At 36.1% G+C, this 25182-nt stretch overlaps 3 protein-coding genes across 3 annotated transcripts in view; 1 reads left to right on the top strand and 2 right to left on the bottom strand.

Moving 5' to 3' along the window:
• The first annotated feature begins 2696 nt into the window (after nucleotides 1–2696).
• On the top strand, nucleotides 2697–3727 carry OR52N2 (olfactory receptor family 52 subfamily N member 2). Its single transcript, XM_019668394.1, has one exon. It carries the CDS (start codon nucleotides 2713–2715, stop codon nucleotides 3676–3678), a length of 966 nt encoding a protein of 321 aa, XP_019523939.1. The 5' UTR covers nucleotides 2697–2712; the 3' UTR covers nucleotides 3679–3727.
• Nucleotides 3728–10292: 6565 nt separating this feature from the next.
• Nucleotides 10293–11336, bottom strand: LOC109396489 (olfactory receptor 52E8-like). Its single transcript, XM_019668350.1, has one exon. The coding sequence runs from the start codon at nucleotides 11328–11330 to the stop codon at nucleotides 10293–10295; it is 1038 nt and encodes a 345-aa protein (XP_019523895.1). The 5' UTR covers nucleotides 11331–11336.
• Nucleotides 11337–25044: 13708 nt separating this feature from the next.
• The window catches only part of LOC109396488 (olfactory receptor 52E8), an 8242-nt gene continuing 8104 nt past the window's right edge, over nucleotides 25045–25182 (bottom strand). The window contains exon 2 of the mRNA XM_019668349.1: nucleotides 25045–25164. Within this exon, the coding sequence (XP_019523894.1) occupies nucleotides 25045–25164 (120 nt within the window). The remainder of the gene's footprint in view (nucleotides 25165–25182) is intronic.

Genomic DNA, 25182 nt, shown 5'->3' with positions numbered 1-25182 from the left:
GTACATAATAATGTGCTCATAGTGAGACAACCAGTTAACTGTGTATGGAAGTGAAAATCAACACAAATATTATGGAGATAATTTTTTCAACTTTATCAACCTAATGAAAATTGCCCATGCCTTTTGAGCCCCAAAATTTCAATTCTATTTCTAATTATCTTAAGAGAAAAAATCAGTAATGCAAACAGAGTGGTATCCACAGAAGAATAATTTTTGATAGAAAAAAATTAGGAACAATTTAAATATTCAAAAATAATGAAATGCTTAATTAAATTTGGTATTGCTATTGAGTAGAAAGAAGTTTTAACTATTGAAAATCTTGATTTCAAGGTATACAGAATAACATGAGAAAATGTTCACAAAATAACACTAGGCAGAGAACAAAACAGTGTACAAAATCTATATAATCTGAAATTTATTGCAAAAACAGAATATCATACATAACAATTATAAAATAAACAAAGTACAGAACATTTTTTAGTGTGGTTATTCCTCTGTTATGGAATTACAAGTAATTTTGCAACTTTTTATATACATTTCTATAGTTTTCAGATTTTCTACATTAAGGATATATTTCTTTTGTTATTAAAGAAAAAATAATTAATCATGTTCATTTCCAGGCTTCTTTAGTCACATTTCTCACTTTGGAAAAGGCATTAGACTTTAATGTGTTTTTTGAGGGGGTGTTTTTGGTTGTTGTGTTGTTCCTTTTTCTACTCAAAAGCTTCTAAATACAGATCTATTACCACCAGGCCCAAAGTTCATTCTCTTTCAATGAGAATCCCTCTGAGACATCTCATTGTGGAGACTTAATCAGACTGGGACTTCTTGCTGGAGATTCTCCAGGGAAACTAAAACTCCTATGTAAGAAGATGCCATCCGGATTTTGAAGAACTCCTAAAGATTCTCAGCCATGAATAGGAATTTGATTGTGCCTAACACTGAGGTGAGTATGGGCAATTCTCAATATTTTAAGAAAAGTAAAGACATGGCTGGCTAAGAATACAATGGCCTGGGATATGGAGACAGTTCATGAAAAGCAGTATTAGCAGGAAGCAGTGTATTTCTCTTTCTCTTTCACTTCTCAAGAGGTTATGGCTCCTAGTCTTTCTGGGCGGCTTCCACTAGACTTAGTCTCGTTTTCCACTCATCCCATTCATTGCATCATGGTGTACACAAAATAATAATGCAAATTGAAGGTTTTAATCTTTAAGTTTCTGTGGTCTAGTACTATGAAATGATGGTTTCTTCATATGGTGACATTTCTGAAGAGGTTTGGGAGAACTCTCTCACAGGAACAGATCATTTACATGAGATGCAGTCAGCTTAGAAACCAGAAACCCTGAGCCTCTGAAACTTGTATTCCTTCGTATCTTCTTTTTTCTGTGGTAAAATCTATGTACTCTGTTCAGAAGAAGTGGACATACAGTGACTTCCAGATTTTTTATGTGACAGGATCTATGCCTTGTGGCTTTACAGCCATGTAATACATATCATCACACTGCAATTTATCTATTTAGTTCTGCTAGATGGTGGGGGTTTTTGACATTGACTTTGTCGTGTGGGAACTCTCAGGTCTACTCCAGAACTCAAGGACCACTTGACTTTTTCAATTAAAAGAGATATTTAACCATTTGGGAACTTCAACTTTCCTGAAACATCCTTGAATCTGTAAATTCCTTGAAATATCATTCAATTCTTTCTACTGTCTCTACAAGAAATAGTAATCCAAAGATGTGGTATTATCTTTTGTACTGATTACCTGTCCAATTATAAGAAGTATTATTTAAATTAAAGCAGGATAGATCATCGGTAATCCTTAGAACTTCAAGGGCTTCCTGAGTAAATCTTGTACTGAAAATGGATAGAGAACTAAAACCAACAGCAACAAAAAAACCATGGCAAGACAGAGAAGCCAAAGGAAAGAATGCTGTTCTGATTGGATTCAAATCTTTAATAAGATTTCTACTACAATTTCATAAAACTTGCTAATAATTTAGAAGTATAAATACTTTTTTTTATTAAGAACTTCCTTTGAAATTTGACATCAAACAGAGTTTGAGTACCAAACATATCAAATCCTTACTAATCAAAAATTCATTCATTCACATGTATTCCATTGGGTATCTAAAATGTATTATCTTAACAAGATATATGGAACATTACTAGAAATTTTTACATAAGTTATTAACTTTCTTTATAATCTTCAAGGCAGGATAAACATCCTGATAAGGACTAGTCAGATTAGGGTGATCTTCTAAATGTAACCATGATTTTAGTGACAAGACTCAGGTACAATTAGCATGGAAAGAATATGAGAGGAGAGACTAGAAATGGCTTATTGGAAGGAAGAAGACAATAACAGCATAGTTCAGAGCTTTTTATCAGCACGTGGAGTGCAAAAATTGTGCTAAGACGTGTAGAAAGGGAGGATAGTTGCTTAGACAAAGTATGCAATGAGAGTAGGGTAAGATTGTACTGTTTAATTATTTGTAAATACCATAGATCAAAGACTTTCTTGCTAGAGCTGGAGGGAAAAAAAAAACCCTATCTTACTTATCATAACAAGGTGAATGTTCATGCATTTGCGGGTATTGTTGTCCAAACCAGTCCCTCTTCTCTGATCTCTAACCCTACCTCACTCTCTCTCTCTCCTATGCAGAAAGAAATTGTTGATAAAGAAAGTAAAATGCCCACCTCCTTTCAGCCATTATGTCTGGAGCCAACAGCTCCAGCCTGACTCCAGAATTCTTTATCTTGAATGGTGTTCCTGGGCTGGAAGCCGCGCATGTCTGGATCTCCCTGCCATTCTGCTTCATGTACATCGTTGCTGTCGTGGGGAACTGTGGGCTCATCTACCTCATCAGCCATGAGGAGGCTCTGCATCGACCCATGTACTACTTCCTGGCCCTGCTCTCCTTCACAGATGTCACCCTCTGCACAACCACTGTACCCAACATGCTGCGTATATTCTGGTTCAACCTTAAGAAGATTGACTTTAATGCCTGCCTGGCCCAGATGTTTTTTGTCCACATGCTGACTGGGATGGAGTCAGGGGTGCTCATGCTCATGGCCCTGGACCGTTATGTGGCCATCTGCTATCCATTGCGCTATTCCACCATTCTCACCAACGCTGTCATTGCCAAGGCCGGTCTCATCACCTTCCTGAGGGGTGTGATGCTCGTCATCCCATTCACTTTTCTCACCAAGCGCCTGCCTTATTGTCGGGGCAACTTTATTTCCCATACCTACTGTGACCACATGTCTGTGGCCAAGGCGTCCTGTGGCAATTTCAAGATCAATGCAATTTATGGTCTGGTGGTTGCTCTCCTTATTGGTATGTTTGACATCTGCTGTATTTCCATGTCTTACACTATGATATTGCGAGCTGTCATGAGCCTGTCGTCCTCAGATGCTCGTTACAAAGCCTTTAGCACCTGTACATCTCATATCTGCGCCATTGTGATCACCTATGTCCCGGCTTTTTTCACTTTTTTCACCCATCGTTTTGGAGGACACAATGTCCCTCACCACATCCACATCATTGTGGCTAACCTGTATCTGCTACTGCCCCCTACAATGAACCCAATTGTTTATGGAGTCAAGACCAAACAGATTCGGGAAGGTGTGGTCAAATTTTTACTTGGAGACAAGATTGTCTTTACTCAAGACAAATAAATCATAAAATAGACAGACATGTTGCTGGGGTTTGGGGATAAAAAAAAAAGTGGAGGAGAAATTTGTAAAACATGTAAGTAAAATGGTATTAAAAACATGAGTCCTCTAATGTATAGATTTTTCTGAAGCATTTGCAAGTATGTATTATGAAATGTTTCTTTTGTGTAAAAATATTCCAAAGAAAATGTAGAATAAAGAAGTAGCATATCTATTCCTCATAGATTTTGTTTTACATAAGGGTTTATAGACCCATATATCTAGGGACAACAAACAGGTAACAAAATGAGGGTTGCAGGCCTGGTTTCAGTGGATGGATGCATTGTGTGTAAGAAGAGGAGGCTGTGGTGATGTGGGCAAGCGTATCCTCTCCACAAAGAACAAATTCTACTCAATTCAAGCATTCAAGCACACTGTTACCATGGGCCTACTGTTGCAAAATTTTTAAATATCATCTAAGACAAGCTAGACTTCGATATTCTGTAAAATCTCCTAGTTTTAATTACTGGATAAGTGTGGTTTGTTTTTTTGTTCGTTTGTTTGTTTTTAAAATATGTTTCATTCAAGACATGCTTAAGAGTTATATTTTTCCCATTTCATCAGTTTGGGGCTTCCATTTAAAATGCCCCTAAAAGATATAATTGTGATGTTACTTTCACTGGGGAATGACACTGAACCTAAGTTCTCATCTTCTTAAAGGAAAGACCTCAATCAAGAGACAGAATCTTGTGCAGCATGAACAGCAGAAGTTTACTAGTAAAAGAGAGTATACTCAGAGACATGGAACGGCTGACCCAAGAGAGGGAAGCAGGCTTGCCTTACAGTGCATGAAGGCTTTTATTTTTATGGGTAGAATTGCCTCCCCCTTTTCCTTCTCTTATCTCTCTTTCTCCCCCTGAGGCACCTAGTCCTCTGGCATTTAGCAATGCATTTCTTTGATTTAGGGGCATGTGTCAACACATCCCTTAGAGGTATGTGTAAGCCTGGAATCCTGCTGGGCAGCTGCAAGGGGACTTGACCCAAGTAGGAGCTGCAGCAAGGGGCTTTCTAACTGGGGCTAAATTTCTCCTTCTCCTGCTCATTTCTATCTATTGTTACCAGTCAAGCAGGCAAAAGTATTGATTAAATTATTCGTATGTGTTACAATTCATTCACTCATTCATTCATTTTTTTGAGATATTTACTTAGGTCATGTTATTTGTCAGACCTTGGGTTTAATGAGAGAGAGGGGCAGACTTGAATATGATACAGTCCCTGGTTTCAGGGAGCTAAGTATCTATGGCCAGGGATGTACAAAAGGAAACATAAATGAAAGAAAGAGGAGAGATGATAAAAATGGATGCAGTATGGAGGGAGCAAAAAAAAAAAAAAAAGGAATAAGCATTGTTAAGAGAGTCACCTAAAACAGTGAGGTGACTATTTAGGGAAGTGGGGCCTATGCATATCTTGTACCTCAGTTCTCAGAACTGCTATTAAATTGTTAAACCTTGTTGTTAAGCTCAGCTCAAGGCCAAATCATAAACACCCTGGAGCCATAAACATCCTGAAACAACTGCTACATGGACATACATGGATTTTACTTCCTTCCTTGTGCTTTTCACCTCCCTCATTTGCATATTGGAACTAACCAATCCTGGTAATTTAGCCAGTAATTCCTCATTTGCATGAAAGAATTTCATTTTGTGGTTTTGCCTTTATAAATCCTGCTTTGTATTGTTCTTTCCAAGGTGCAGTTTGAGTTGTTACTTCAATTTACATCTCTCGGATTCGAATCTTTTAAGACCCCAAATAAACATTTAATTTGATTTACAGCTTTAGATCTTTTTTGGCTAACACACACTATCAATATTTTTCATGTAAATAAGTATACTCATAACTTATAATATTTGTTTTAGATAGTGATCACATATTTTGTTTTGTAGGGGAAGAAAATTTTTCCTGATCCCTCTCAGTGGCTGGATCTGAAAATTAAACTGACAAAAACAGATTAACAGAAGGAAAAAATACAAATTTTATTGAATTTTTACATGTACATGGGAACCTTCACAACAGAATAAAAACCTGAATTAGTGACTAGAGCAGGAAGCTTTTATACTTGTTAGACAAAAAAACAATAAATTTTTGAAGAACTGACAAACAAAGAAGTTTGAGTCTGGAGAGGAAATGGTGAAGAAGTAACTAAGAAGGTAACAGTTCAACAAGGTCCTGTTTAGAGATTCCGCTAGTGCCATTGCTGGACTGATAAGAGTCTGTGTTCAGTAAAAGGAGAATTTCTTTCCTGCCTGTAGGCAAAAAAGGGGGAGCTTTTTCTGTACTTATTGCTTCTTAATTGCTTTCAGCTCAAATAGTTTTTAAGTCAGAGTCACATTTCAGGGTGACATACCCTGATTTCCTTCTGTTTCATATATATTGGTCATATATGCACAAAATTCCATATTCTAAATTACCACACTCTATATAGTGCTATAAAATGTCCCACAGCCCAATATTCCTCTCTGGAGACAACCATCATCATCAAGTTTTACATGTTCTTCCAGATTCTTCCACGATTATAGGCTTTTAAAATCTAAATGGTAGCATACTCAACACTGAATTCTTTTCCATTTAACAATGTATCTTGTTATTCCTATATCCCATAACTCTACATATAGAACTTCTTTCATCTTTGTATAATAATTTTCCTCTTTTACATTTGGAGTTTATCTAAGCAATGTTGGGGTGCATAAGCTTCATAAACCTCATTTTGTCCATTGCAAAGCTTAAAATTATTTCTAGAAGGAATTGCTGAGTCAGAGAGCATTGTTCCTTTATTCAGAGAAGTGATATTACCAATTTGTACCCCAAAGAGTAAAACACAAGATCAACATTTCCCCTACATCTATGGAATAATGTTTTAATACCTTTTCAAATGTTTTACCATTTGAAGAGGTAAAACAGTATATCTTTGTAATTTACATGTTGTCTGGTTTTGAATTACATTAACTATATCTCTATATGCTCATAATTGATTGTTTTCTATTCACTACCAATTTATATCCTTGGCTGATGTTTCTTAAACATTTAACAATGATTTGTTAAAGCTCTTTACTTATTTAGGTATTTATTCCCTTGCCCATGAGATGAGTCATACCCTTCCATGCCCTCCAGTCTCTCTCTTGGCATTGTTTATGGCTATTTTTGTCATAAGAAATTTTTTTAAGAGTCAAATATATCAATCTTTCCTTTAATGACTACTAAGTTTTCTCTCAAGATTATGATGATTTTTGCTCATCTGAGATGATTAGAACAAAAATATTCTCCCATATTTTCTTCTCATTGGTTTTTTTTCATTTTTATCTTCATTTTTAAAAATAAGTGAATTATAACACATGTGCAAAACAGTGCACACAATTCAATAAACTATCAACATTCATGTAACCACAACATAGGTCAAGAAGTAGAACATTGCCATCCCCCAGAAGCTACTGTCATGGCTATTCTACTTATTACCTTTTCTATCACTCCACTTATAGTAATCACCATCTTAACTTTTATCGCCAATACAGCCTTGCTTTTCTCTGTATACTTATCATGTATCCTTAAATGTTATAATTTCGCTTTATATGCTCTGTTATCTTTTCTTATGTAAATGGAACCTTTGGTATACATTCTTTTGTGTCTGGCTTCTGTTGCTCAATATAAGAGCAATTCATGTTGCTGCACATATCTATGGTTCAATCATGTTTATTGCTGCATAGCAATCCATTATGTGAATATCCTACACTGTTTTTTAATTCTCTCTATCATTAATGGGCATTCAGTTTCCTCCTAGGCTTGTGTCATTGTGAATATTTTTCTTACACATGTTTCTTCATGCTCACATGCATGTAATTCCTCTGATCCAGGTTGATCTGACTACAGTTACTGCTGAGTGCCAACCACTCCAAAACAGAGACCAATGTTTGAACTTCTGATATGAGACCCTTTCCTTGGGGAAAGTGGCAAGCCAATTGTTGGTAGATTCCATTATGGGAATAGTAGTAGGAGTGGCATTTCTTTATGTGAGCAGATATGGATGCCAAACACAAATTTGTCTTTACTGTATACAATACCACTTATAGAATCACTACCTGTGGCTTGCAGAATGGCTTATTCATCACTTTGGTGGTCCACATAACATTATGCTGAGAATAATTCATTTTTTAAATAAAGAGTTGTATCAGTGTAATCATTCCCATGGAATTCATGGGATTTATTCCCTCACCCCAAAGCAAATGGTCTGGGAGAATAATGGGATAGATTATGCAAGATAAGTAATACTGCAAGCTGGACAAATACTTGCAAACTAGAGGCGCTGTCCTATAGCATGTTGTATATGCTTTAATAAGGATAATTTATGGTGCCATCTCCTTTCTAGTCAAATAATTTAGTCCTTCTAAGGGATGGGGCTAAAAATAAACCCTCTCAGTATTACAAGTCATAACTGAGGGACTTCAGGGCAGACCACCCCAGAATGTGCCACTTTGGCATATGAATTATTTAGAGCTAAAGATAATCAAGGCCCAGCAGACTAAGGAAGAACATTGAACCTTTCCTTTAATTCCCTAACAAAATTTAAATAGGGTACTTTTACAAGGAAGAGAGCTATCACCAAAAGTAACTTTTTATATCTGAAAGACTTGGCTTCATGGCCTGACAAACATTTGTTTACCTAACACCTGCTCTTCTCAGCTTCCTGTGAATTGGTTTCCTCCCGTTTGAGACCCCTGGCCTCTTATCCCCTCTTCCTTTCCCCTTACCTCAGGATGGTATATAAGCCTCAACTACGTGACTGCCAGGGAATTTTTCATGACTTTGTGGGGCCCCCATACACATAAAATTAAACTTATTTTTATTTGCTATTCTGTCTTAAATCTGTTTAACTACTAGCCCAGCCAAGGAACCTAGAAGGGGGGAAGAGAAACTTTTTTCTCCCCAACATAAATAACTTCCAGAATTTTTTTTTTATCCCCATAACTTCAGATTTGGCAGGCTGGAGATCCTAGTTCCCAACAGAGATCTACTTCTACTAGAAAACATAACCATGATTCCATTTAATTAAAATCTAAGATTTCCCCCCAATCATTATGGATAACTCACGCCATTTTCTTAACTAAAATGGTTAATCCTGATTATCAAGGGGAAATTGTGTTGCATTCACACAATGAAGGTTTTAAAATATGAAGTTAACTTATGACAAGACAGGAAAAGTTGCATATTTATCTCTGGAGATACTGAATGTATGGTTTTGATTCATGGACAATATAAGTGAAGTGGGCTTATCATGTGTCACTTAAAGTCTGAAATTTCCCTGGTGATCCCCAAAGTAAGTTTGCAACAGGCTTCAGAGGATAACAGACATCTCTTGGAAGTAAAAATTTAGATGGCAAAGAAATAAATAAAAAAGTCTTCATTTCATTAATAAAGGGAAATGCAAATTAAAATCACAGTGTCATATCATGGCTTACTTATAAATGTGTTAAGTGTAAAAATCTTTCAATATGGACAGTTAGTGAGGAGATAAAACAATGGAAGCTTCCATACCTTGAAGTTGAGAGTACAAATTGGGATCCTCCACTTTGGAAAATAGTTTGAAATTATCAAGCAAAGTTAAAGATAAACATGTCTTATGACTCAACAATTTTACCCTCAGGGATATATCCTAATGAAATTTATAATTCTGTCTGTGTGGCTCTGGATCTGCTAAAGAAGACTGTGTGCACATCACAACATAACAATTAAGAGACATAATGACCAATACAACAAGTTCTATGCCAGTGAGTGTATTGATGAAGATCATTTATGGGGCAACCCTCAAAACTGATATCCCTCAAACTGAACTAGAATATTCCCAGCCTCTAGCCTAATTCTCCCACTATGGATTTCTTAGGACATAGAATTCTATCTTTTCAGCTGTCTATCACCAAATAGCCACATACAATTTAGAACATGTAGAAGTTCATGAATATCCATTTAATGAATATATCTTTTATAATTATACACCATTATTCCCTGTTCTCTTTATTTTATTTCTAAATGTATTTCTAAATTCCTTAGGTGCCAGGGGTGAAAATCTTGATCATAATTTCTTATGGAGAATTTTCTGATCCATAGTTTACTAATATGAAAATTCAAATATTAAGAGTAAATGTGTCATAGATTTCACATAAAAAAGTTAATATAAGTTAATTATTTAGAACAGTAAATGCTAATGAGCTAAATCATGTCATTGTTATTATTTCAAGAACCATATCATCAAAATTATCTACAATCCCTGAGAAAATTTTATTACGCTTCTTTCATATTTCCTATGGTGTTTCAAAATCTGGTTCAATTTTAGAACTACCCAACTCAATAGTCTACCTCCCACTAACAGCTGAATTTTCAGATGAACCATTAAACAATTTTAAGTGTCAATTTTTTATCTGAAAATTTGACTATAGTAAGTATTTTATAAGGCTATCTTGATTATCAAATATAAATATAAGCACTTTTAAAAAGATGTAAATCTTACAAATTATAATAGTATCATCAATACATTTATTATTATATTTGAACTCAAAGGATTATGGAGAAAGGATTACTGTTCATATTCAACTTTACTCCCTCCTGATTATCTTTTTTAGACAATAATCTCCTTTTAATTGCATAAGAAGAAAATATGAACTATAATATGTTCTAAGACTACCAATGTTTAACCATCCTTTAAAAAAAAAAATCTTCAAAACTCGCTCCCTAATCTGCTTGGTCCTGACCCCATAAATTACAGGATTGAGGGCTGGTGGAACAACCACATATAGATTGGCTAAAAGAATGTGGATATATTGGGGGATGTTGTGGCCAAAACGGTGTGTCAAGAAAGAGAAAAACGCTGGTGTGAAAAAGGCTAAGATAACACCAATGTGGGAGCCACACGTGTTGAGGGCTTTGAGTCGAGATTCCCAGGAAGGCAGGAGAAAGACTGCATAGAGGATCCTGACATAGGAGACAATAATAAGGAGCACATCCAACAATAAGAGAGAAATGTTCCCCAGACCAAACATTATGTTGACTTTGATGCTGGCACAGGCCAGACGGGCAATGCCCATGTGCTCACAGTAGGTGTGAGGGATGATGTGATGCCCACAGAAGGGAAGCCTCAGGAGAAGAAACACCAGTGGGACCACCATGCACAGGCTCCGCAGAACAGTGATGCCCGCAATAGCGCCGATGATTTTGCTAGTGAGGATCATGGTGTACCGAAGGGGTTTACAAATGGCAACGTAGCGGTCAAAGGCCATGGCCACCAACACAATGCTCTCCATAGCAGTGAAGAAGTGGATGAAGAACATCTGGGAAAGGCAGCTTTCAAAGGATATGTCCCTGAGGCTAAACCAGAAGATGCCCAGCATTTTGGGGATGGTGGCCGTGGACAAGCCCAGGTCGATGGAGTCCAACATGGCCAGGAAGTAATACATGGGCTCATGGAGACTGTGCTCAGTCTGGATCACAAACATCACAGCAGCATTCCCCAGGAGAGCGACAAGATACAGAAAGAAAAAGGGGAACCCAATCAAGATGTGCACACCTTCTAGCCCTGGGATGCCCAGCAAAAGGAATGAAGAAGGACGGAGCTGGGTGCTGTTAGGAACGGACATTCTCTCTGCCACTATTGCTTATTGTGCATATCAGGGTTAGATGTCAAGCTCCCATTAGTGATTCTTGCTCCACTTCCTTTTTTGCCAGACTCCTGGTAAAATGCAAAATAACTTTTTAATATTCATCTTCTCTCACTCAGTATTATCAAAACTTTTGTGTCATCCTTACCTGAACATCAGATGACTCCTGATATAGAGCCAGTCTCACTTTATTAATTCCTACTGATGAAAAGTTAAACAAGAAGAGAGGGGAGAAGATCATTCCCACTCATAAAAAGTTGAACAGGAAGAGAGGAGAGCATATCCATCAGGTTGATATTCAAGGTATAAAGTAAATAATAAAAGTTTTTGTTCTTTGTATCTGGTGGTGTTATATACATTGCATTTAATGTACATAAAAAATACTTTAGCATATGTAATCCAACCCATTCTCTTACTGGGAAACTTGAGGACCAATTATATATGTACATATGTTTGACTGTGCATATACCTTTGACTATTTGATTCTGAAATCAGAGGCCACAAATTTTGTTTATTCACGCACCTAAAACTATTTTACACATACAAATTGTCAGAAAAAAAAATGGTTGTTAAATAAATTGGTTAGAGAAAGGTCACTACAAGAACCAACATGCCCCAAATAGTAACATAATTTCCATTTTAACTAGGTCTTCCAAAAGTCATCTTCATTCAAAATATTTTGGGTCATGAATAAAGACAAGAAAATGGAGACATGTTATACAGGGGTTTTTTAAGTTAGAGTAAAACTGGATTTATAAAATATTTAAATTGAAGTATTCTTGTTTTCCACTGAATACACAAAATTTTAAATTAATTTTAGAAGCTGTCTTGGAAAGTTGAATCAGGAATAACTAAAGAATTTCTGTTTTTTTCTACCCTACTCAAATCCTAATTATACACAGCAAAGGGACTTTTTCTTTGGATACCCTTGAGATTAGAGTCCAACAAAGCTGTCCTCTACCCCAATCTTAATGTTTATTTGATGTTTCTTTTTAAGCAATAAATACACAGGAACTTATTAAATGGTTTGTTATATAGTAACTAACTTGAGTGGCAAAATGCTGGATTAATTTATCCTGAATTAATTTTTTTTAATTAAAGTTTATTTGGGTGACAATTTTTAGCAAAGTTGCATAGATTACAGGTGTACAATTCTGTAATAAATCATCTATATATCACATTGTGTGTTCGCCTCCCAGAGTCAGTTCTCTTTCCATCACCATTAATGTTGCAATATGCTAGAAAAATACAGAAAATTACTGTGTGTATTGATTGGGACCAAAGAAACTATGGAAGAGACAAAAATAGATCAAAAAGAACTATATTTTTATGAAGAAGCATAGCCAGTTTATTGCAGGTAGGAACTCATGTGTGTTTTAAAAAAGGAATCAAAATGATCACAGGCTCTACCTTGTAGGCTGAGTTCATTGGTTTACCACCTAAGATTTGTTGTCTGTGCAACCTACTCCAGATTCTGGAGATTAGTGGCTCTACATTTAAGTGAAAAGTGTGGGTCACTCAAGTGACCTGGAGCATGAGGTTGTAGAATTATTATGGTTTTTATCTGCAGAAGAAAGCCTTTCCTACTCTTACCTTTGATTTTCCAGGAGCATTACCCAGAATTGGGACCCTCCTAAATGCTTAAACAACCATATTTCCAAATCAGTTACTAATGAGCATATCATCCACGTACTTATTCATTTCATAAGTATAAACTGATCTAGTCCATCAATACATATTATTTATAGATCCTCAAATCTTTGCTAGGTACAGTGATAAGACTGGGCCCCAACCTCTCCTCTTTGAAGCCACGATATTTAATATCCTTAAATGAACTTACATCAGACAGCCATTTTCTCAGTTCTGCATCATGTGACTTGTTACTCTACCCTATTCCACAACCTCCACCCACCCACTCACCTTGCCTCATGTACATTAGCACCATTTCATGTCTTGTAACTGATAAAGGTAATAAGAAAGATTCTTTATACCAGTGGCTTGCAGCAGGGATAATTTTTACCCTAGGGCATATTTGGCAATGTCGAGAAACATTTTTCATTGCCACAACTTGGGGGAAGTGCTACTAGTGTCTAGTAGATAGATGGTAGGGATGCTGCTAAATAGCCTACAATGCATAGGACAGTGCCCCCAGAACAAAGAATTATCTGGCCCAAAATATCAGTAGTGCCAAACTTGAGAAACTCTGCTCTCCATTTTTCATCTTATCTCTGCCTGATTCCCAGCCCCATAGTATGCTACTATGAAATGGCCTGAACTATCCATATGTTATCCCATTTCTCACCTACCTGCTCACTTTGGTCTTGGGTCCTATTAAAAATAAAACAAAACAAAATGAAATAAACTCTATCAGTATTCATAGTTATGCTTCATGATTTATTCATTCTTGAATTTCTTTATTCAAAAACATACATATTTATCTCATTTACTGGGCCTGGAAATGTGCTAAGTGCCAGGAAAACATAGTCCTTGTTCTCTGGATATTCACATTTGGTTCCTAGTATATAAGGTGAAAAAAGTAGCTGAGCTAATACAGAGTTTTCTTCTGTACCTCACCTGTGGCTGAATGTGTAGGACTATGGATGCAAAGATATAATGATAGCTGATGATAAATAGATAGATAGATGATAGATAGATAGATAGATAATAGATAGATAGATAATAGATAGGGAAAGGTATGTAGCCATAATAGCTTATGGGTATAAAATTTGTTATGCTCAAAGCTTATCCATGTGTTCTCTTTATCCTTTTCCCAACTCTGTATTATACACTTATTTTTCTTTTCTTTCCCTATTCTAGCTTAGCATGAACTCACTCCCCATTTCCCATACTATTTCCCACAGCCCTAACCATGGATAAAACATTCTTACCTTGCTTTCCAAATGTTTCTGAGAGAACTGACTTTGAAAACATCATCTGACAACTTGCTGAGTCCACACTTTGTTAGGCAAAGAATAGGCATTTATATTGGTTCAGTATCACTGCTTCCAATGGGATGGGGACTGTAGTCTCCCTGGTTATTGTCATAGACTAAGTGATAGTCACCAGAGACTTCTCCTAAGAAAACTCACTCCCTATATTGGAACTATGGGGCAAGAGTCATCTGCTCTTTCTTTCCTAATAAGACTCTGTATCTTTTCTGCTTTCCAAATTAACAGCCTGAATTCCTGATTAACACCTGAGCTACTAAAATGATTATCTGTCATCTTCCATAATGACATGTCCCATCAGTGCTCCCTTGCTCTTTTTGTTCTACATCATCTCTCATGGCTTAAATCTAACATGTCTATGATTCCTTTGCCCTACTCCTCATGGACTATTTAGGTGAAAGACCAGATTAGGCAGCCAAGATCTGAGGAGCCAAGATTCTGGAGAGAGGGAAGCTCAATAAGGTGAGCCTAGCTTCTACTCATCGTTACATCACCAGTTGTTTAATAATTATGTGAGCAGGCAAAGAAGCTGATGAAAGGGCAGAGAAGCCACTCACACACAAGGAAACTTGCAGAGTTTAGCTCCAAACAACAGTCTTAGCTGAGCTTATCCATCTATCATCCCAGCCTGGGCTCCAGATATACAAGTGAAGAGATTAGTTTTGGATCGCCTGTTGCAGTCTTCAAGTTCTTTAAATCAATCTCACCCATTTGAGCAACCCCAACAGAGACTCTAGGTTTTATAGAGAAAATAAGAGCCTTCCCTGGTATGGTTTTCTGAGTTTCTGACCAATAGAAGCTGTAAACATAATAAAATATTTGATTTGTTGTTTTGCACCATTAATTTTGGGGTGCTTTATATACAAGATGAAATACTGCCATTTATGACAACATGGACCTTGAGATTATCATACTAAGGAAAATAAATCATACAGACAAAAGTCAAAACCATATGATTTCACTCATATGTGTGATATAAACTGAAAGCAATAGACAAACAAGACAAACAAAAACTCATAGGCACAGACAACAGTTTGGTGGTTACCAGAGGGAAAGCAAACAGGGGTAAAAAGGGAGTCAAATATATGGTGATAGAAGGAGAATCAACTCTGGGAGGTGAACACAGGATGCAATAAACCATTGAGGTATTATAGAATTGTACACTTGAAACCTGTCTAGTTTTACTAACCAATGTCTCCCCAATACATTTAATAAAAAATGAAAACCAAGAGAACATTAGGATCCATTTTAATAAAACCCAAAACATGTGCATTGATTAGGGAGCCATACATAGAGAGAAAGGTTAATGGGCCTTAAGGAGGCTGAAGGTGAAGGCAGTAGAAAAGCGAGAAGAGTGAGAAAGAATTGAAAACTTAAGTAAAGGGGATCTTTTCTATACAGAAATAGAATGTGTGGCCAAACCGTTGCCTTCAGTAACATGGAAATCAGAAAATATTTATAATGAACTATGGATTTGGGCTAAAGAGATTTCTAGGCAGAAGGTCAAAAGTGTCAAATGGGTTTGTTTTGGTTTTTTATCTATGTATAAAAAAATTGGATGAGATGAGTTAAAATGAGATTATTCTGTCTTCAATCAAAATTTTGAGGAAAAATAAAAAAGCCAAAACTTGCTAGTTTTTAACATCAAGTTGATTTTCATTCTCACCCCCTCCTCACTGCAAAACATTCTCAAAATAAGCAACAGTTCCAAGGCAAATATCAAATTATTAGGTTGGTGCAAAAGTAATTTTGGATTTTGCATTGTTGAAATTTGCCTTTGATATTGGAATACATTCTTAAATAAATGTAGTAATGTTATATATCACTTTAATACACATTTCTCTATTTTTTTGCTAATAACTTATTACTTGCTGTTTATTTTATATGTATTTTAAACCATGGAAATAATGTTAGACAAAAAGAAAATTCGAGTGATTTCTTATTTGAGTTCAAAATGGGTCATAAAGCAGCGGAGACAACTGACAACATCAACAACGCATTTTGGCCCTGGAACTGCTAACGATCGTACAGTGCAATGGTTCAAGAAGTTTTGCAAAGGAGACAAGCTTTGAAGATGAGAAGCATAGTGGCTGGCCATTGGAAGTTGACAATGACCAATTGAGAGCAGTCACAGAAGCTGATCCTCTTACAACTACACGAGAAGTTGCCAAAGAACTCAATGTTGACCATTCTATGGTCATTCGGCATTTGAAGCAAATTGGAAAGATAAAAAATCTCGATAAGTGGGTGCCTCATGAGCTGACCGCAAATTTAAAAAATCATCGTTTTGAAGTGTCGTCTTCTCTTATTTTATGCAACAACGAACCATTTCTCGATTGGATTGTGATGTGCGATGAAAAGTGCATTTTATACAACCGGTGATGACCAGCTCAGTGGTTGGACCTGGAAGAAGCTCCAAAGCACTTTCCAATGCCAAACCTGCACCCAAAAAGGTCATGGTCACTGTTTTGTGGTCTGCTGCCGGTCTGATCCACTACAGCTTTCTGAATCCCGGCAAAACCACTGGGTTGTCAGAAAAGTCATGACGTATTTTGTCTATGTTTTTCAAAGGTCATTTATTTATATAAAGAACAAAGATCAATCAGTTATATATTGCCCATTTTGTTCAATAACCTTTTGCCATCTTGTAGTGAGCTTCAGAATTTCTCATTCATAGAAGGACCTGTCTTTATTTGCAAAAAACTGAACAAGGTGCTTATTTACAGCCTCCTCTGAATTGAACTTACACCACGCAAGGAGTTTTGAAGAGAGCGAAGTAAGTGGAAGTTTGACGACGCAAGGTCAGGTGGGTATGGTGGGTGTGGCAACACACCTCATCCAAGCTCCAATAATTTTTGACAGGTGATCAAACTTGTGTGTGGTCTCGTGTTGTTGCAATGGAACACAACTCCCTTACAATTAACAAGTTCTGGATGTTTCTGGATGATGGATTCACTCACACTGTCCAATTGCTGACAGTACACATTCGAACTAATTGCTTGGTTCCTTGGTAGGAGCTCGAAAAAACAACACCTTTAAAATTCCACCACATTGAGAGCATAACCTTTCTCTGATGAATGTCCACTTTTGATGTCATTTGAGGCAAATCATCACATCAGGACCAAGACCATTTGTGCACCACATTGTTGTAAACAATCCACTTCTCATCCCCAGTTATCAGTCGCTTCACAAAAGGATCGTTTTCCTCACGTATAATGAGCATATTGCAGATGTTTATATACGCTGTCAAATGAACTTCTTTGAGTTCATGCGGAACCCAAATACCAAGCTTGCTTACGCATCCCAGCTTCTTCAGGTGGTTGCAAATGCTTGAATGATGGATGTTCAATGTTTCTGCAATCTCTCATGTCATGTAATGTGGGCTCACTCAATCAATGCTTTTATTTTGTCATCATCAACCTCAGTGGGCCTCCCTGACCGAGGTGCATTGTTGAGATCAAATCACCAGCATGAAATTTTGTGAACCACCATTGGCACTGATGTTCTTGTAGAGCATTGTCACTGTAAACTTTATGCAACTTTTCACAAGCTTGACGTGCATTCTTCCCTTTATGTAAGTAAAACAGTAAAAAACATGGCAAAAATACATGGTTTGGTCTTCCATCTCCAACTTGTTGTGAAATCTCCAAAACTCAGACAAATCGCTCAATTTTTTTTTAGAATGAAGCTAAAACTGTCAGCTGTCAAATAACATAGCAATAACCTAGATGCAAATGACTCCAGTACTTCCAAAAATGAACTACCGTATTTGCCGGCGTATAAGACGACTGGGCGTATAAGACGACCCCCTAACATTTCCACTCAAAATACAGAGTTTGTTATATACTCGCCGTATAAGACTACCCCCTCTTCCGCACACCTTCCACACACCAAATAAAAGGTAAAGCAATATCAGATTTGATTTGGCCCACTGAAGTGCAAACAAGCGTATTGTATTTCGTGTCACCACATAACCATTTTGGCGATGTTGAGCCACCATGTCTGCTACATGTTTTTCGAGTTCTGGCCAGTGTGGGGTGCCTCTTCTTAATGCACACTTACCCCTTGGCATACTCTTTAATGCTTTCTCATTTGATTTCCAGTCCCGAACCATCTTTTCTGTTACTCCATATTGTCTTGCAGCAGCACAATTATTATTTTCCTTAGCAAAGTTTATAACTTTCAGTTTAAAATTTGCATCATACTTCTTTCTTTTGGCTGGTGCCATGATAGGGATGATAGGGGTTTGACTGGTCGACATTTTCTATGCTGTACTGTACAATGGTGCAGTATTGTGGTTGGCTGTTGGCTGTATACAAAGCCTGATTTGATTGGTCCCTGCTCCCTGTTTGCCCGCCCTGTCACTATAGCAGTCTGGTCCACCCTTGCATCAGCATCTCCCTGGGACCTCATAGTGCGCAAGTGCGAGCTCTTCAACATTCTAACAGGCACCATGATAGCGCAAAATCGCGAATCTTCAATGCATATGTAAAGAAATATACGGTAACCCGAATTTACCACACTCGCAAAATCGCACACAGCCGACCATACACCCAGTATGGTATCGCGATTCGCGATTTTGCGCTATCATACTGGGTGTATGGTCGGCTGTGTGCGATTTTGCGAGTGTGGTAAAATCGCATAACAGCAAAATCGCATAACAGCTGAGCATACACCCAGCAGCGCTGCTGATGCCTGAACGGAATGTGGAATGAAGTGGGCGGGCATCGGGAGGCCACTATGGCACGGGACAAGCACTATGGGCAGTCTATCTGAAGTGTACCTGGCGTATAAGACGACCCCCCACTTGGAGGCATATTTTTCAGGGCCAAAAAATCGTCTTATACGCCGGCAAATACGGTAGTTCCATCTGTTGCAAACATGCAGTCATGGCTTTTCTGACAACCCAATATTATATCTGAGATGTATGGTCAGCAAATTGATAAGATGCACCGAAAACTGCAACTCCTGCAGCCAGCATTGGTCAACAAAAGGGGCCAATTCTTCTCCATGAAAACGCCCTACTGCACATCACAAAACCAACGCTTCAAAAGATAAATGAATTGTGCTACAAAGTTTTGTCTCATCCCCCATATTCACCTGACCTCTCGCCAACCAACTACCACTTCTTCAAGCATCTTGACAATTTTTTGCAGGGGAAACGCTTCCACAACCAACAGGATGCAGAAAATGCTTTCCAAGATTGCATTGAATCCCAAAGCATGAATATTTATGCCACAGGAATAAACAAACTTATTTCTGGTTGGCAAAAATGTCTTGGTTGTAATGGTTCCTAGGTTTCAATTAATAAAGATGTGTTTGAGCCTAGTTATAATGATTTAAATTTCACATCTGAAACTGCAATTTCTTTTGCACCAACCTAATAACAGTGTGACTGTAAAATCTTTGTTAAGATCTGAAAGACTTTAATTAGTTTCTAATATACCATTTCTAACAGATTAGAAAGACTTCCAGGACCCTCTTTATTAATCTGCAAGGCTTCTAAGAATCTTAATGGTGTTATCCTGACAGAAGCTTCCCAGAAGGTCTAAGGTAGGGAAGAGCTTATCTTGAAGGGAATTCTAATTATGGAATTTGTTTAATGAACCAGAGTTGTAAATTGATACACAAGAAACTCAGAAAATTTTAGAGAAATCATATAAGCTTGGAATGAAAGGGACAGAAATAGTACAAAAAGAAGAGAGGGCTTTGGACAACTGAGTTTTGACAGGCAGGAAGGAAGCTGAGTAAAACCACCAAGGTGGCAACAAGAACTACTTTTAAACAAGGAAGTATGACTCAAATGGTGGCATCAAGAGCCTAGAGGGAAGAACCAAGAGCAGCAAGGAATCACTTCCAGAGCACTGATCAACAAACTGAAAATGTATGACAACTACCATGACCAGTGATTACTGTGTCCCTCCCGTTTTCCCTTTGTTGAATTGGAATGTCTTGTGTGCTTGTCTTATACCTCTTCCAGTTTTGTATGTCAAATATGTATAGGGCAGGATACTTTCCACCTTAATTCACAGGTCTTCCTACAAAGATAAATCATATCAAATGAACCAAACATGAAAAGTCTTGTTTGCATCTAGAACCGATTTAGATAGTGAGATATGCATCTTGAGACTAGGGATGATGCTATAATAGGATAGGATTTCTATCCAGTTGTTGGTTTTGCTGGTGGAGAAATGTAGAAAACTGTGGCCAGAAGGTGGCAAAAAAGTGGACTGTGATATTCCTTTTTAAATTTTTTTAATTGTGGGAAAATGCACATAACATAAAATTAACCATTAGTGACATTTAGAATATACACAATGTTTTGTTGCCATCACCACTATCTAGTTCCAGAGCATTTTTATCACTTCAGAAGAAAACTCTGTACCCATGAAACAACCACTGCATAGTCCTCTTTTCCCAGATCCTAGAAACCATCAATTTGCTTTCTGTCACTGTGGATTCTCCTATTCTGAGTATTATACAATGTGTGCCATTTTGTGTCTGGTTTCTTTTACTTTTCAGAATGTTTCAAGGTTCATACATGTTTTAGCATGTGCCAGCACTTCATTATTTTTTATTTTATTTTATTTTATTTGTGGCTGAACATTATTCAATTGTATGGCTAGACTACACATCATTTATCCATTCTTTAATTGATAAACATTTGGGTTTCTTTCACCTGCTAACTGTTGTGAGTAGTGTCATTATAAATGTTTGTTTGGACACCTGTTTTCAATTCTTCTGAGTATATATCTAGGAGTAGAATTTCTGGACCATACGTAATTCTAAATTTGAACTTTAGAGGAACCACAAAATTGGTCTCCATAGCTCCTGAATTATCTTATAGTTTAACCAAAAATGTGTGAGGAATCCCATTTCTTCACATCTCATTAACAGTTGTTTATTTTGCCTTTTTTTCTTTGGTATAGACATTTTATTGGGGTAACATTGGTTAGTACATTACATAAGCTTTAGGTGCACAATATTATAATTCAATGTCTGTCTACATTATAGATAGCATGCTCACTATATAGACTTTTATGATAGCATATGCTGTCATTGCATTTCTGAGTGTAACATGGTTTTCTGGATCAAGTGCACACCATAAATTGTCCTGGAGTCATCATTTTTATTTATTTTACTTTTTTCAATTTTTATTAAATTTATTGGTGTGACATTGGTTAGTAAAATGTTTATAGGTTTAGTACATCATCTATATATTGCATTGTGTGTTATCCACCTACAATCAATTCTTCTTCCATATATTTGACCCCCTTTTCTCTCTTCTACCACCCTCCTTCCACCTTAACCTCTGCTAACCACTAAACTATTGTCTGTGCTTATAAGCTTTTGTTTCTTTGTTATTTTGTCTTTTATTTTTTTAAAGTGTTGTTACAGCTATCTTTATATGTGTCCACTGATATCTTGTGCATTTGATTTGCATTTTGTTAATGACTAATGATATTGAGCACATTTCCATGGGCATATTGGCTGTTTTATATTTTCAATTTAAGTTCTTTGCCTATTTTTTTACTTGATTTGTTTTTGTTGTTGACTTTCCAGAGTTGCTTATATATCCTGGGTACTAGACCATTATCAGATGTATGATTTGCAAACATTTTCTCTCCTTATACAGTTTTTTTTCTCACTCTCTTGATATTGTAATTTGATGCACATTTTTTGTTTTGATGAGGCAACATTTATCCATATTTCTCTTGTTTCATATAATTTTGGTATTATATATTTGAAATCATTGCCAAATTCAAGATCATAAAGATTTACTCCTTTGTGTATTCTTGTAAAATTTTCATAGTTATCATTTTTATATTTAGGTCTATTCACATTGAGTTCATTTTTTCATGGGATGTAAGGTAAAGGTCCAACTTCATTCTTTTGTATGTAGATATCTGGTTGCTCCAGGACCATTTCTAAATAGACTATTTGTTCTCTCTTTGAATTGTCATGGCCACATATATGTGACCTTAGATACTTACGTTATTTCTTGAATGTCAACTCTATTCCATTCATCTATATATCTACACTTGTGCCAAGCCACATTGTATTAATTACCATAGCTTTGTATAAGAATGAGTCTTACCTTTGTTGTTTTTCAAGATTATTTCAACTATTTGGGACCCCTTACAATTTAATAGAAATGTTAAGATCTGAGTTTCAATTTATGCAAAAAAAAATGGTTGTTAGAATTTTAATATCGATTGCACTGAATCCATAGATTTCTTTGGAGAGTGTTTTTAACAATATTGCCTTCAATCCATGGACAACAGTGTGTCTTCCCACTTACTTAGTTCTTTAATTTCTTTCAGCAATGATTTGCAGTTTTCATTGTGCAAATCTTGTACACCCTTGTTTAAATGTGTTTCTGATCATGTATTCTTTTGATGTTATTGTTAAGTGAATTGTTTTCTTAATTTACTTTTTGTATTTCTCATTGCTAGTATACAGAAATATATTGGTTTAAATATGTTACTCTTGTCTCTGGCAACTTTGCTGAATATTTTTATATATTAATATGAATATGAACATGTTAATTTACTCCAATATATGTATATATACATACATATATATAATCAGGGGAGTGCCAAAAAATGTATACAAGAGAACTCTTTGGTCAACATTGCTCAAGCAGTAGTTCACCATAGTCAGAAATATCTAGACGCTGATGGTAACCACTTTGAGCACCTCTTGTAATTGCGGAAGTCAAATGTGACTTGTGTTCATCTTTTCTTATTGGTATATATTGAGTATTACAATTTTAATACAGTTTTCTTTTCTTAAAATGTGTATACTTTTTTTTGGCATCCTCTGTATTTATGTCATCAGCAAATATAGTTCACTTTCCTTTTTCCTTTTTTATTTATTTCCTATCCAATTGCATTGGCTAGAAATTTCAGAACTGTGTGGAATTGCAGGAAAGGAAGCAGGCATTCTTGTTTTGTTTCTAATCTTAAGGGAAAACCATTCAGTCTTTTGTCATTGAATATAATATTAGCTGTAGATTTTTCATAATTTTCTTTGTTGAGTTCTCTTTAATTCATAGTGTTCTGAGTGTTTTATTATGAAAGAGTAGTCTGTTGTCTTTAAAATATATATATTGACCCTCTGCTCACCAAGAAATGTAAGTCTGATTCCTCTCTTTTTAAATTTGGAGAGGCATGTGACTGCTTGAATCAATATACTATGTTGAAGGCAGTATGATAAAACTTCTCAGAATTGGTTTTAATAGACCATGTAACTTTTGTCTTGTACTGATGGGAAGATTACTTCTTGGGGCTGATTCTGACGTTGATTCTGAGACAACCATACTAGAGATATCACATGTAGGTTCTCTGGACAAGAGTCCCAGGTGAGCCTGTATTCCTACTACCCTGGCCTAGAAGCCAGATACAAGAGTAAAGAAACCATCATATAAATTAGTCAAACAGTCCAGTAGTTCCAGCCACCAGTCATTTGGATCGCCTTCAGCAATTTGAGTGATTACGTCTGAGGTCCTAAATAATATGAAGCAGAGATCAGTCTGTTTACCCTTTTTAAATTCCTAGTCAGTGAAATCTATGAGATGAGTTAACTTATTATCTTTTATGCTTCTAAACTTAGGAAGTTAATTAAACAGTAATAGATAACCAAACAACTTAGATTTAGTTGGAATCACATAAGACAACAAGAGAGAAAATGACATAAGAGCACTATTTGAAAAGATATTGGCTATATTTTTTACAAAACTGATTAAAGTCATGTAACTCCATTCAAAAAGAGCTACAAATTTCAATAATTATGACAATTTTTTAAAAAAATATCAAGTAAAATTGTTGAAAATCAAATGTAAAATAATTAAAAGCTTTAAACTAAATAAAACATATTAGCTCTGGAAAATCTCATAACAAAAACATAAAGTATGACACAAAAATGTTGAAAATGCACCATAAAAAAAATACCACCTTCAAGTTGGTTCCTAGAAATAGACTATGAGATGGAGTGTTTATATATGTTTATTGAGACGTACTCTAGGTAAACAAACATTTAAGGAAGTTTGGACTGGACAGAAAGAATTAATGTTTGACACTGTGGTTTTAATATGCCCTTGTTTGATGATTAATTATTAACAACATTTTTCTGTACTTATTGACTAATTGTTTATGTGTTTTAATAAATGTATATACAACAGGTTGTCTATTTTTAATTGGGTAATTTGGCTCTTTATAATTGAGTTATAAGAGTTCTTTATTTTTTTAATACAAGACCTTTATCATACGCATGATGTATAAATATTTTCTCCCAGACTGGGCTGCTTTTTCATTTTATTATTAGTATCTTTGGAAGAAAATATTTTTTAACTTTAATGATGTCCAATCAATCATTTAAACTATTCCTTGCTATTGTCCTCTTATCTATAAACTCTTGTGACCAATATTACAATTAATTTTTTAATATACTTTGGCTCTTGTCTTTAGGTCTCTGATCAATTTTCTCTATAGTGTAAAGTAAGGGTCTAAATTCAACTTTTTGCATAGGGATATTAAACTATCCCAATCCAATATCATCAATATTGTACATATTATTAACTTTAAATATAAAATGTGCAACTCAAAGATAATTAATGCTCTTGATCTCAATATTCCTCATTGTCTCCTCCCTTTCTACTATGTTAGACATAAGACAACTCTAATTTTTACATTGTAGGAAACATGAATCGTAAGTCAGATCTTCCAAGATCTCTGACTGGTTAGCTATCTATCTGTCCTGAGGAAAGCCCTCAGAACTCGCTCCCTGATCTGCTTGGTCCTGACCCCATAAATTACAGGATTGAGGGCTGGTGGAACAACCACATATAGATTGGCTAAAAGAATGTGGATATATTGGGGGAT

This window comes from Hipposideros armiger, unplaced genomic scaffold (assembly GCF_001890085.2).
Source record: "Hipposideros armiger isolate ML-2016 unplaced genomic scaffold, ASM189008v1 scaffold_525, whole genome shotgun sequence".
Classification (NCBI taxonomy): Eukaryota; Metazoa; Chordata; class Mammalia; order Chiroptera; family Hipposideridae; genus Hipposideros; species Hipposideros armiger.
This window is presented reverse-complemented; position numbering and strand designations above follow the sequence as displayed.

What these genes read in the sequence shown, in the direction of transcription:
- LOC109396489 (XM_019668350.1), bottom strand. Translation starts at nt 11,330, where the DNA reads ATGTCCGTTCCTAACAGCACCCAGCTCCGTCCTTCTTCATTCCTTTTG.
- OR52N2 (XM_019668394.1), top strand. Translation starts at nt 2,713, where the DNA reads ATGTCTGGAGCCAACAGCTCCAGCCTGACTCCAGAATTCTTTATCTTG.